At 48.0% G+C, this 13,615-nt stretch overlaps 5 protein-coding genes across 5 annotated transcripts; 1 reads left to right on the forward strand and 4 right to left on the reverse strand.

The window, feature by feature from the left end:
• Positions 1 to 1,045: 1,045 nt before the first annotated feature.
• BDV38DRAFT_268848 (uncharacterized protein) lies at positions 1,046 to 4,123 on the forward strand (the record flags this gene model as incomplete). Its single annotated transcript, XM_032056850.1, has 1 exon — positions 1,046 to 4,123. The coding sequence occupies one exon, from the start codon at positions 1,046 to 1,048 to the stop codon at positions 4,121 to 4,123; it is 3,078 nt and encodes a 1,025-aa protein (XP_031916734.1).
• Positions 4,124 to 4,540: 417 nt separating this feature from the next.
• On the reverse strand, positions 4,541 to 5,317 carry BDV38DRAFT_279650 (HD domain-containing protein; the record flags this gene model as incomplete). The annotated part of the gene is made up of 1 exon (XM_032059077.1): positions 4,541 to 5,317. The coding sequence occupies one exon, from the start codon at positions 5,315 to 5,317 to the stop codon at positions 4,541 to 4,543; it is 777 nt and encodes a 258-aa protein (XP_031916735.1).
• A 1,082-nt stretch (positions 5,318 to 6,399) lies between these two features.
• BDV38DRAFT_239035 (uncharacterized protein) lies at positions 6,400 to 6,997 on the reverse strand. The gene has a single exon (XM_032053729.1). It carries the CDS (start codon positions 6,913 to 6,915, stop codon positions 6,703 to 6,705), a length of 213 nt encoding a protein of 70 aa, XP_031916736.1. The 5' UTR covers positions 6,916 to 6,997; the 3' UTR covers positions 6,400 to 6,702.
• Positions 6,998 to 7,014: 17 nt separating this feature from the next.
• Positions 7,015 to 7,690, reverse strand: BDV38DRAFT_7482 (thiolase-like protein). Its single transcript, XM_032063868.1, has one exon. It carries the CDS (start codon positions 7,513 to 7,515, stop codon positions 7,108 to 7,110), a length of 408 nt encoding a protein of 135 aa, XP_031916737.1. The 5' UTR covers positions 7,516 to 7,690; the 3' UTR covers positions 7,015 to 7,107.
• Positions 7,691 to 8,639: 949 nt separating this feature from the next.
• Positions 8,640 to 13,250, reverse strand: BDV38DRAFT_7490 (uncharacterized protein). Its single transcript, XM_032063869.1, has 8 exons — positions 12,747 to 13,250; positions 11,822 to 12,634; positions 11,342 to 11,772; positions 11,148 to 11,290; positions 10,202 to 11,089; positions 9,746 to 10,146; positions 9,533 to 9,672; positions 8,640 to 9,441 (listed from the first exon to the last, which is right to left on the reverse strand). The coding sequence occupies exons 2-8, from the start codon at positions 12,533 to 12,535 to the stop codon at positions 8,751 to 8,753; spliced, it is 3,408 nt and encodes a 1,135-aa protein (XP_031916738.1). The 5' UTR covers positions 12,536 to 12,634; positions 12,747 to 13,250; the 3' UTR covers positions 8,640 to 8,750.
• Between the last annotated feature and the right edge of the window lie 365 nt (positions 13,251 to 13,615).

The raw sequence follows: 13,615 nt of genomic DNA on the forward strand, positions 1-13,615 counted from the left end.
ACCGTCTCAAAGGGGCCAATCACCACCTGGTTCTCGTCATGTGCCGGTCTGGGGACCTCACCGAGGTTACCAAGGTTTACCATACGGTACCGTACCTGCCGACCGAATCTTAGTCCCCCCCAACTAATAGTAGTCTATTCGTGGTCGGTCACCACTAAGGTTAACTAAATCTGGGACTGATAGGAGATAAGTCAGCCTACCCATGGGGATGTCATCCATACTCCTGACCTGAACCCCCTCCCCCTCTCGCTCCATGTTCTTCTTCCCCCCAACCTTTCTCTCGATTTTACGAACAACTTAGCTTCTTTAACCAAACTGTCTTCTTTGTATCCGGTATATCTGTCATCTTGTACATTCTGTAACTCGTGTTCCCACTTCCATACATCCATCCCGGATTCTCGGACGAACGGTATAAGCAGTGCTTCCGTGTCGCCCTAATCTCCGAAGCTACAAGCGTATCGAGTATTGACTCTGGATACGCTGTTGCTTTGTTAACCCTTATTCTCTACGTGCATCAGATTCGCCTTTCATTTCATAGTACTAAATCCAACTCTTCCTTTCCAATAACCATACATGTACGTACTGTTGCGTACCCTCGAACTGTTGGGTGAGTCATGCTGACGGGTATGTTTGTTGATAGTTCAACAGCCGATAGTGCCACACCTCCGTGACAGTCTTTGCCGTCGATAACATCGCGGGATCCCCGTTCTCAGACCTTTTCACGGGTCCTGAGAGCGGCTTTTCTTATCGAGACCGTCTTGCCTCCTCGAGGCAATCCTCCCATTTCATGCCCCCGGCAGCTTCGGACGATCTATTCCGCCAGCAGAGCCGGTCCGTCGGTGACCCTAGCCCACCCCTAGAGGATCTAAACCAAAACCCCCCGGAGAATGATCAGAGCGGAAAGAAGAAAAAGGGCAAAGCCGGATCCAAGGGGAAGACAAAGGCAGCCAAGGCCGCAGCGAAGACACCGCCAGAAGACTTGTAAGCATAGAGCATCGCGAATCTGCCACTTTGTCTATCAGATCACTGACCTGAAACCTTTAACATGCATAGGATACCGGCCTCTCCACCTCTGCAGGCTGAACCGTCGTCATGTCCGAACCCTCCGTTGGCTCCTGAACGTCCCAACAATATCGTCTCGCCGGTTCTAGATGCACTTGGCTCCCTTAATGATTCACCAGAGAATGACCTAGCTTATCGTACAGATAGCTGGGCAAAATCTATCCCATTTGGGAAGAGCCCACCGAATGACGTTAGTGATGGGGAAATCGCGAATGGATCTCCCTTTGCCTTCCCCTCAAATCCGGAAAAGGGTGGTTTTAGCCACCCCTCCTCAACGTCGCCTCTTCCCAGGGCAAGGCCTTTGAGCTATGGTAACGGGTACTTGAGCAGTGACCTATCTCGGCAGCAATCTGTAGATAGGCACAAAAGCCACTCCGTCAGCGGCCCATTCAGTAATCCGATTCCGTTGCCGCATTTGCCACAGGCCCATTTCTATGGGGCACCTGATATCGACCTCCCGCTCGTCTCTGGCCAGAACAGGCAGTCGACAGGTGAAAAATACTCCTTCTGTTCCTTTGATACGATTTACAGCCCTTCATCCAAGTCGTCTAGAATGGGAACTAGTGTTCTTGTTGTGGGTTCCGATGGATTTTTAGAAGTCCTCGCAGTGGAGGATCGTAAAACGCGATTAATTGGGAAGCTGGCTGGTCTCAATGGCCGTGTGATAGACGCCAAAATCCTGGCCTGCAACTTACCCAATGACTCGTGCTCAGCGTCTAGACCGCATGTCGCTGTCATTATCCATGGTCCATGTGGGCTACCCGATGATGATACTCGTGGCTCCTCTGTGGGTTCGGAAGTGAATGAGGTACCTCCTACACCCATTGGGCGTCAGCGCTCGGTGAAAGATGACGCCAAATATTACCAAACACGCGTCGAAATATATTCGCTCAGAACGGGTGATCACATTACGACGCTTTTCACTATGAAGCCTTCTCCGTACTTTGAGAGTATCCCTGGACTGTCTGCAATTGCACCTTCACCCGCCGGAAATTTGAAGCTCTTCGCGGGAGGCAACTATGTAGTCTTGGCATCTGGAGCCAGTGGCGAGGTATTCATCTACAGCATGAATGGATACCAGTGTTTAGGTAAAACATGGACGAGTATTCGCTCACGGGAATCCCGGCGATACTCCGCCTCTTCAAGTTCAACAGACCCCGATGCATCTCGGACTGACTCTCCGTCTGGGATTGCTAACACCGACAGCCCTATCGTTGCGCTAAAGGGAAGATGGTTGGCAATCGTCCCACCATCGTCCACGTATAGGGTGTCGCTTCCAGGGACAGTTCCTCCGTCGTTGATACAGGGTAAAGTCTATGGTCTTGACAATCGTAATCCCCCAGCAAGGCCAGCAATAACGTGCGCTACAGACGTTGGCGAGGGCCCAAGCTTCTTTGACAAGGTAGCAAGAGGCGTCACGCAGGAGATTGTGCGAGGTGCAAGATGGATGGGCGACCAGGGCCTTCAGGCATGGAATAATTATTGGAACAAAGACCAGCTACAAACTTCTACGCCGCGCCGTTCTCCCAACTTGGGAGATCTACCGCAGGCATACAGCGCCTTCCCCCCTACTCATGCCCAAGATAACCATACTACCACACCCGCGGAGCCTGACCTTGTTTCAATCATGGATTTAAAAAGGCTTGAAGACAGCAATGAGACAAAGGCCGCGCTATTCAACCCCGTTGCCACGTTCCAGCCCCCCGAAGGATGTAGCTTTCTCTCATTTTCGCCTAACGGACTAATGCTGCTTACAGCGAGCACGAACGGAGACGTTCAACACGTCTGGGATCTCATGCAAGCTAAGTACTGTCGAGCCGGGGCATTCTTGTCAGAGGATTCCGTGAACGCCTGTGCCAACGTGCGCCAAATCGCGCGGTACACACGTCTGACAAAATCTTATATTGTCGATGTGATTTGGTGCCCTCCTTCTGGAGATCGACTGGCAGTTATTACTCGGAAAGGAACAGTACATGTCTTTGACCTACCGCGGAGTGCTTTCCAATGGCCTCCATTCCGACGAGCTCGTCCAGCACCCAGTAAACCGCCGGTAGCTGACCAATCAACTGATGAGTTGTCTGACAAAGCGGCCCCCGTGAACCCCCTATCAGCGGCGTTTAAGCTCGTTGGGGGCAAGACACAGCCTATAATCGCTGCGGTTAGAGGTCGTACCGCAAGTGCCGGTGGGGCATTACCTGCAGTAGGAGGATTTTCATCGTCTGCTGGGGTTCGAGGCGGGAAAGTCGTTGCTGCTGGTCTCAGCAAATCAATGGGAGCAGCCACGGGGACAGTTAACACGCTCCGCCACGCTGGCGAAAACCGCTTGCATGGGCTGGCCCGGGACCCAGCTGCGTCTCGTGTCACTTGGATTACGAATAAAGACCAGACATTTTTAGGCTTGGTGGACAGCGGGCACTTCCGGCTCTATAGGGTGCGACGTACTATGTCTACTCAGAAGAATCGGCAGCTCCAATCTGTGGTGGGAGGCAAAGAAATTGAATTCCGGCTGCCCCCCGTTTTGCAGACGCCTTGCGGCCCTATGCCTGTTAGCGCATTTAATGCGGAGACCACCGTTCGCGCATCGCTCGCCTTGCCGTCTTCCAATCCACGGCCGTCTCTTGCATCCAAACTCAAATGCCAGCCTCTCTCCCAGGCGGAGATTGAGACAAACGCACCTTACCAACCTTTTCACACCGACCAGAGGGTTAGTCTCTACGTATACCCGGAAACTGGTCATACGGACGAACCATCGAATCTGCCTACTGGCAACTGGGTATTTGGTGAGAGCCTGCCCATGACCAGAATACATGTGCGCCCATTCAGTGCTGGCGGCGATGACGATGATGACGAGACGCTACATGAACACCAACTAGGCTCTGGTGGCGAGATGGAGAATCTAATCAGTCTTGGCAATAGTACGGGGCTTCCTGAAGAGGTTGTGATCACCACACGCAGAAAGAAGAGACATGGCTCATCGTTTCCTTCGGCTGGTTCTGGAGGCGATGATGGCTTTTTTGAGGATGACTGCGACTTCTTGGATTTCGCCCGGGATCGGGTCTAATTGCATTATAATCTTTTTCTTCGGAGGTATATTGAAACACCACAACATGCAATTAGTTTAGACATTACAGCGGTTTTGGCGTTGGTGTGCCTTTTATTTTTATTTTATTTCTTCTTGATAACTTGACCGTCCTTCCCTACTCATCTTGGTGGCATTGACTATGGCATCACAGTCGTTTGACCCTGCACAACAAATGGTTATCACCAAGTGCATCAGGTTGTTTGAACCACACGTTCCTTTCTCTATGCGCGCACATTTATCGCAGATAATATTGTCACCTGTCACATACCCAATAGTGTATTGAGAATCGATAGACTGGATAGCATGATTTCGGACTTGATGGCTCTAGGTTAATTTATATTGCATTGAATGCCGTCACATTTCGTTCTCTCCGATATTCGTAAGGAAGGGATCTTTCTATGTGGCGTCGTTCATTTCCTCCGCCCACCAGCCCTGAAACTCCTTCAACCTGGCCGTGCGCACTTTAGCCATCTCCTTCCCAGTCTCCGTCTTCATCATACTCTCCAGCTTCACCAACTTCTCCTCAAAATGCTCAATCGCATTATCCATCACCCACATGCCCTCAGGACAAAAGTTCTTCCCCTTGGCCCCAAGAAAAGTAAAACACCTTCCAATCCCCACCGCCCCAATGGCATCCAACCGATCCGCATCCTGCACGATCCCCAATTCAGGATACCCATTGGCAATCAACCTCCTCACCTCCTCCGGCTTCGCCCGCTCAGTCGTATACGACACATGCGAAACAATCATCTGCACCTTCTCCGCCAGCTCCTCCTCCACCCCATGTGCCAAAAGCACATAATAAACCAACCGCTCAGGATCCACCGCCTCAGATGAGTCCGCGGTGCTGGTAGTAGTAGAAGTAGGAGTACCCTGCTGCTGCTTGCCCTGAATCGACTCCGAAATGGCCGCAACCTGCGATAAATATTTCCGGTCCCCAATATCATGGAGCAGGGCTGCGAGGTGCACTATGTCTGCATTGTAGACTGCAGAGGAAGAAGAAGAAGAAGAAGAGGGGTTCCGGGCTTTTTCGCGGACTAGGATTTGGTTTGCTAATGACACGACCCGGTGCACGTGCTGGGGGTTGTGGGATGGGTCGTGGGAGGCCATGCATTTTGTTACGAATGCGGAGATTTCGGGGATGAGGTTGGGGGGTAAGGGTGATGGGGACATTTTGGTTTTTTCTGGGGGAGGTGAGGTGTGAGGTGTGTGAGGTTGTTGTTGTTGTTGGGTTTTGGGTTTTGATATAGATTTATTTTTAATTTTGCAAAATATTATTCTATTGGGTCTGAGTGATTTGGTGCGGGGGGGGGGGGAGCAGTTTAAAATACGGGTTTGTTATTTTACCATTTTCATTGTTTTATTGTGCGGAGTAATTTGCGGTATGCGATCTATACTGGGAGTTGGAGAAATAGTCCGGTGATTTATAGAATTAATAGGTTTGATTACATTTAAGTAATTGATTGATTTGAATCTTCGAGTAATCATATAATGTTAACATAGCAAAAAGGGAAGATGGTTAAGAAATAATTAAAGCATAAATCCACTTCAAATAGAATCGGACTGAATGGCCAAAAGGAATAATGTCTATACCAAGGCACAGGCCCAGGAGAACTGGAAGATAGACCGAATAAATAGATAGAAACCACCGAAAGCGGAACAAGGCAGCCTGCATTGAGCTCAAATGAATAATCTAAAATCAAGAGCACAATTCGAGCAATCTATACTCAGCTTTTGACATCCGGAACTAGAAACAAAGTAAGAAACACAGAGGGAATAGACGTTATGGAAAAGGAAGCAACAGATTGACTCCTTGGGGGGCAATGAGGATGAGTAGTTACTAGCCCTAATATCACGTAACCTTCGATATGGATAATAGGCTACTACCGAGAATATGGGACACCGCTCGATCAACTTACCATGACTTCTCTAAGAGATATAAATCTGCAATCTAAAGAGCATTTGGGATTGGCTCGTTGCGCTTCTCTATCATCCTATTTCTTGGTCACTTCACAAAGGTAAAAGCTCCGGCACAAATCTAAGTGACCGATGTCATATATACAGATTCTCAAGTAAAGACACATAGACGGAAATATCGATCATGATCTTTCTTTGGTGGAATCAGTGCTACCTTCGCCAACTTTGTACTTTGTCTTTGCGCGTTCAAGAGTGAGTTGCGCCAAAGTCCCTACCATATTCGCTTTCGATATCTCGTCCACGGTCAACTTTACTCCAAGTTGGCGACTTAGCCAGGACTTCACCTCAATGGCCATCAATGAGTCAACAGCCATGGCACTTGGTTGTTCCAAGTCCGCTTCTGATACCTGAGTAGTACGATGATTGATTAATTTCGCCAGTTCTAAGACTAGAGTGCTATCCATCTCCGGGTCGCTAAGAAGACGGGGATCTGTATCAATCCTCCCAAGGAGCAGCTTGAGCTGGTTGTTAGGCTTTCGGCTCTCTGCATAAACGGCTAAATTCCGATGCATTGAAAAACTTGCATCCCGGCCCAATCTCTCATCTTCCAACATCTCTGTATACTCCGTCTCATTAGAATACTAGAGCCCAATTATCGACTCACTCGAACACGGGATTCCGGTTGTATTCTGTGCCTGAGACTCGAGAATACCAAGCTGGATGCTGGCAATGACTTGCTGTTTGCGTAATCGGGTCCATCCCACCTTGTCTAAAGGACAAGAAATATTTTGGTCTTGCATCGCTGCTGAACCCGCAACGACGCCAAGGTCAACCACGGAAGAGGGAAGGCCCATTTGTCGGCGAGACTGGGTAAAGGCATCTAGGTATGTGCAAGCAGCAGTGTAGTTAGCCTGACCAACGTTACCGGTAATGCCGGCAAAGGGGCTCAAAACAAGGAAGAAATCCAGCGGCTGATCCCTCCCCCCGAATGACCGACGTTGGGTTTGGTCTATTGGTATTAGCTAGGCATCATGAGACGTCGATATCTAATCAGGATAGGAAGGGAAGCTTACCGATCCAATAGATACTGAACCCCCTTTTGTCACACGGGCAATAGCAGATAACTCTACAGAATCACCGACAGCTGTCCCTGTCCCATGACATTCGAAATATGCTGTCTTGGATATGTCGCTAATGTTGGCAATGCGATATGCCGCACGAATCAGACTCTCTTGAGAGAGTAAATCTGGAGCAGTAAATACTGGCTTCCATCCATCACTGTTGGACGCAGTGCCCCGAATGATTCCATGAATAGGGTCGTCGTTAGCGCGAATAGCATCATCCAAGCGTTTGATATAGATTGCATTGATTGCTTCTCCGCGCCCGTATCCATCGGCGCTTTCGTCGAAGCTTCGGCACATACCACTTTCTGATATGACCATGTTACCCGACATAATTTTAGTTATACTTGGGCTCAAAATGAGATTTGTTCCCGCTACAACTGCAGAGCTAGATTCTCCAAGATAAAGGGCTTGACAAGCTTCATGTAATCCCAACCAGTTCGGATCGTTATACTATTTCCGAAGTCAGGTACAAACAAACACGCCGAGAGAGGATATCATGGTCCACGTTTACCTAGGCCTCTTGAAGTCATAGACGTACGAGATACGGTTAGATAAAGCGAACGTGTCCGTACCAAGGACATAATAGAGATTAACATGCTGGGATTCTCTCGTGGAAATGGAGAGCCAGTCCTCCCCGAAAGTGCCAACGTAGCATCCCATGCTTTTCCCGCGCCAGTCTGTTTCTCCTGCATTTTCTAGACACTCCCATACTACTCCTAAGAGACACAGTTGCGGATCCGTCATTGAAGCATCAGCAGAACTTATCGAGACAAATCCTGCATCAAAATAGGCTGGGTCTTCCTGTAGCGGGATGACATCCCGACGAGATATCCATAATAAATACGACCAACAGCAAGAAACAGGGTCGCAAGAACAAGGGAAGTTGAGGTACTCGATCCTATCCTTGCTCTCAATGTGATACAGTCCGTAGTTTTGCTTCAAAAGTTTCCGTTAAATGCCCGTTTTCCCACCAACACTCGACATTTCTAACTAAATATTTCGAAGCGGTATTTCCATCATGAGATTAATTTACAAAATATCCAATTATGCGAACGCTATATAGAAATCTTAAGATAAACTAATCAAAAACATCGAGTGCTTGTGTGAAGCGGGCATTTATCGGGGACTTTTGAGATAGAACTGTAACCATCCCTTCCCTTTCACAGGTGAACGCTGCTATTGACGCATATATCATATTTTCCTAGTCTCTCGAGTCTCAGAACATGCAATGAGTGTTCTCCACCCATCCTGGAACAAGCTGTACGTATGTATAGGTATATCGTCAGTGCTGACCAGACCAGATGATGGTAGTCTGAACATTTATATTCTCTAAGCGACGGCATAGCATGGAGCAAGGAGAGCAATGTAGTCGCTTATTAAGTGTTGAATTGGGACGTTTTGGTGGTCTGCTCTCGAATGCTCTGATGCGTGAGATATATACAGATATGTATAGCACACAGAGTAGACATGTTCATTGTAGGGAAAATGTGAGGAAACGAAAGATGAGATGGGAGGGGACAGGAGTTCATCTACCTAGGCATCCACATAGAAATGATTGATTGCAGTCACACCTGTCTGGCACTTTCACCCTTTTCTTCATCACCACCGGATCTGCTATTCTTCGCTGTGCGCACTAAGATGGACTTAATAATTTGCCATTGTGCACCGACTGCCTTCCCCAACATGGAGAAACCACGAGTAATGACCTGATACAACTTCCTAAAAGGATAGACCAGTAAAGTTATCGTCTTCACAGAGATATCCAGCACAACCGCAACATAACGATCCGGAAGGAGCTTTAGCACAGCAGCCCACGGTATGCAAAAGATTGAGCATCCAATACATATAGCCCATTGAACACCATCCAGCGGCGTGACGCTGAAAGCAGCGCCTCCAACGAAGATGATGAGGATTTGCCCACCGACCATCAACACATTGATTCCCATAAACCAGTAATTCCGGTGAACGCCTTCGAATATATTGAACTTGTTGTCCAGGCGGCGGTTATTGAGTTCATTGAATATCTGCATCCAAACGAAAGTATTGAAGATTATCGTGTCGAGCTCGACTTGCTTTTGGTGGATGCGGGTGTCGTAACCCAGGATACGATCACCTGCGAAGTATAGGGTGAAACAGACGGCCAGTTTGTATATCGATTGCCCGATTATCATCTTCCACATTGTGACTGTGAATAAAGGAGCCTTCCTTGAAACTGGAGGCCGTTGTAGTATTTTCTCGGTTGGGGCATCGGTTGCTCTGGATTGTGTTGGTTACGTGAGCTCCTCATCCGGGTCCAATTTGGTGTCTTCTTCTATTGTTGGGGTTTAGGATATATGGAGTCACTTACAGCGCTAAAGCAGCGAAAGTATCCATGATCAGGTTAACCCACAGTAACTGGACGGCCTTTAGCACACTTTCGTTGGAGTTGCTGTAGATTGCTGTTACCACTGTGAGGCAGACAGCAGTGATGTTGACAGTTATTTGGAACTGTATGGTTGTTAGAATCAGGGAGAAGGAAGAGACGGAATAAGAGTCAAGAACACAAAAGACTGTGACGTACCTGCAAGAACTTAGAGACAGCATCATTAACAGCCCGACCCCATGCCATAGCCGTCACGATAGACTTGAAGTTATCATCCAAAAGGATGATAGAACTCGCCTCACGCGCTAATTCCGTTCCGCTGATGCCCATTGAAAAGCCTACATCGGCGGATGTCAAAGCAGGTCCGTCGTTTGTCCCGTCGCCTGTTACTGCAACTGTTTCACCAAGACGTTTTAGATGCTTGACGAGCATACGTTTGTCATCGGGTGACGAGCGAGCCAGCACCTGCAGCCGTGGAACAATAGCATCCATCTCCGTCTCTGTCAATTTTCGGAACTCCGGCCCCTCCATAACAATGCCATCGCTATTCTTGATTCCACAGGAGGACGCAATGGCCGAGGCGGTATTTATATTATCACCTATAGTTTACCTATTGTTAGGCCACTGAAGTTCAGATGAGAGAGAAAGGCTGACCTGTGACCATTTTAACTTGGACGCCTGCTGAATGGCATGCCTTGATTGCTCCAGAGACTTCAGGTCTCAACGGGTCGTGGATTCCAAAGGCCCCAACCCACGTCATATCTCGAAGCAATGACTCAAAGTCGGGAAAGCCCTTTTCGCCATCTCCATTGAGACTGGTAGGCCAGTCTAAGAGATCAGTGTAGACGACCCCAATGGTGCGTAGGGATTTCCGTGCATAGCCATCAATGGTGTCCAAGATGGCTTGGCGAATGCCATCAGAAATGGGTTTGGTCACTATCTGATTTGCGAAGGATGGGCCCGTAGTTACTGTCCGAGTTGATGCGTTGAGTATGACCTCGGACGCCCCCTTAACAAGCAAACGATATCCAGTTGGTCCAGCACGATAGACAACCCCCATTGCCTTGCGACTAGAATCAAAGGGAAATATATGTTCAATATGGGCATTCGCTCGCTCCTCAGTGAGATCAGTCATATGTAGATAGTCTTTTGCAAGCTGAAGAAGAGCTATTTCTGTCTTGCTTCCAATAAATTCACGTCCACCGTCTTGCTCCTCCTCGAAGGCTGTCGAATTTAAGGCGATACTGTCAACCAGCAACTGTTTGAAGATAGTAGGAAATAATTCTAGTGTCTCCAGTATTGTAGGAGACGTCGACGGGTTGCCACTCTCAGTTAGCTGCTGGTCAAAACATTCATTAGCACCAAGTAATCCTACGACCACCGTCATCTTGTTCTGCGTAAGAGTTCCAGTCTTATCGGAGCATATCACAGTAGCGTTGCCCATAGTCTCACACGCACGCAGAACTCGGACAAGGTTGTTCTCTTTGAGCATACGAGTCGTAGCGAAAGCCAAGGCAAGAGTCACAGCCAAGGGTAGTCCCTCTTGAAGGTCGTTAGTGCCATAGCGCAGATTATCGACTACTATACGTAGACGACTTACCAGGTATAGCAACCACAATAACTGTAACAGCGACAATAAGGATATCCATGAATTCTTGGCCTTTCACACTTGGGGAAGCGTCGTTATCAGGTAGTTGCACTAAGAACCGGATCAAAAGGACAAAGAAAAGGAGCAAAGCAGCACTGTGGGTTTCTATTAGTGGGCGATTCTGATCTTGAGTAGAATTCTCGCACCTTGTTCCAAGCCATCCTATCCACCCTGCCAATCTAGCCAGCTTGACCTGAAGGGGTGTTGGTTCACTCTCTGTTTGCAGAGATGCCATAATCCTTCCATTAGTGGAATAGCAACCAACACTAGTAACCAAATATGTCCCCACCCCTTCAAGCACCTTACTTCCGGAAATGATAAACGGATCTAGCTCCCTAGTAGCAGTTCCGTCGATGATGCTACTCCATACTTCATGACCATTGGCCTTTTCCATGTGGTCAGATTCACCTGTCGCGGACGACTCGTCGCATTTGATTCCGTGACCAGATATGATAACTCCATCGGCGGGTGGGGAGTCCCCAGGTTCAATGTGCAAGACGTCACCGACTGTGATGTCGGAGATGTGTACCATAAGTGGCCGTCCTGAGCGGATCGCTCGAACATCGCGGTCAATTTTCTACATGGGGGTCAATTCAAATATGATATGAAAGGAAAGTGTGACTTACTCGTCTGTTTAACTTGGTAAACTGCCTCTCTTTCTGCCAGTCATTGCCGGCTGTGGCCGCCACCACTATGATAATAGCGACACATACCGCCACACCCTCAATCCAATCTACCTGGGATTGCCCGCTAGCTGCTTCGTATATCCCCAGCGAGAGTGATATAACAGCCGCAATAGTTAACAGGATAATGATCCTATCATTATATGCATCCCAGAGTAGCTTGAGAAAATGTTTCCTTCTGGGTTCGGGTAATGCATTGCGACCAAAGATCCGAAATCTGTCGAAGAACTGGGATGAGGAACTTTGCACAATAGGCGTCTGGCTATCAGCAGTCAATAGTCGCGGCTGGCTATCGAGCTTCGTGAAGGCACACTTTGTGGCATCGTCGAATGTTACGGATTCCGAAATCCTGTTCTCGTCCACAGAAAGTCCGGCCACAAGGTCAGTTTGAAGCCCTATCTCTAGACCCCTAAGGCCTCCTAAAGCATGGAAGGCAGCGAGGGATTTAGGATTCAGCAACTTGTTCAGCTGTCCGGGTGAAAATGCAAACTTGTTGTCAACGACTTCAAAGTCACGCTCATATTGCGGATCAGGGGCCAAGGCTTCGGACAGAGAGACGTCATCGTATCGAAGACTGGTTGACAAGACGTTCTCAGTCCTGGGTGTAAACACCAGATCAGAGTTAGTATCGTGTCTCTGGTCAGTCAAGATGGCCATGATGAATATTCATTGTATCAGTATTGTTGTCGGTACTCACACTATCCTAGAGTTGGGGTTATCACCATTATTTAGTACGGTAAACCATGTGTAGTACTACTGTATGGCATCTTTAATGACTTGATCGTGGCTGTGTTGTGTAGTAGACGACGGAGCCAAGAAAGCCAAAGGGAATAGAATTCCCATGGCAAATACTGACATGGTTACTCACAGCTAACCCAATGACTTTCGGATAATGGACGTAGACATGAGTGTCATACCTCAGAGCTAACTGCTCATTGTGGGGATTAGCGAAAGCCTTCAATCGACTAAACAAGTGTAGAGAGAGTTTTCCATGGCCACGAGTCAGCTACCTTGGTAGTGTTCCCAGCTAAGGCAGGCCTTAGCAGAAATTAGCAATATGAAACGGTGAACAAATCACACCCCTCAACGTTGATGTCTTGACGTCAAAGATACCCACTAGTCTCCAATCAAGCAGATAACTCAAGGTGACATATCAAAGCTATGGACAACAGAGTAAGCTATGCAGCGAATCAGTCCATGGTCAGCCCATACTGTATTGTCCTATGGAGCAGGGTATCGTGATCTGGACCGTTGTATAGCTCGAGGTGACAAGTTTGGGTGAAAAGCACTGCCTCGCTTGGCTTCATCACTGATAACCTTATTTTCAACACCATTAAATCAGCGTCAACAACAAACAACTAACGAAGTTTGACAGTTAATTTCCACATATCAATATTTTAGTCAATCTCAATTATTCAGTGAACGGAATCACTGTATATGATCGCTTATATTCCTTCAAAATCAAACGTGAAGCCTGGAATTGCCAATATAGTCTCAATCTCCGTCCGCTAATTTTGCCTCAGTATAACTGTCATAGATCGAGGGGCAAATTCTATCAAACTCAGCAAGAAATGAACTATGTCAAGGAGGCCCCACGCAGAGAAGGCTATGACTATCAGCCGCCTGGCTCGACTACATCGTCAGCGCCAAGTGATAACAAGACTTGAGCTCTTCCAGTGCCGCCATTTTATAACTCTCCTATTGAGCGATTTTACTCCATAATAGCATCACGCCTGC

Source organism: Aspergillus pseudotamarii (assembly GCF_009193445.1).
Source record: "Aspergillus pseudotamarii strain CBS 117625 unplaced genomic scaffold BDV38scaffold_10, whole genome shotgun sequence".
Taxonomy (NCBI): Eukaryota; Fungi; Ascomycota; class Eurotiomycetes; order Eurotiales; family Aspergillaceae; genus Aspergillus; species Aspergillus pseudotamarii.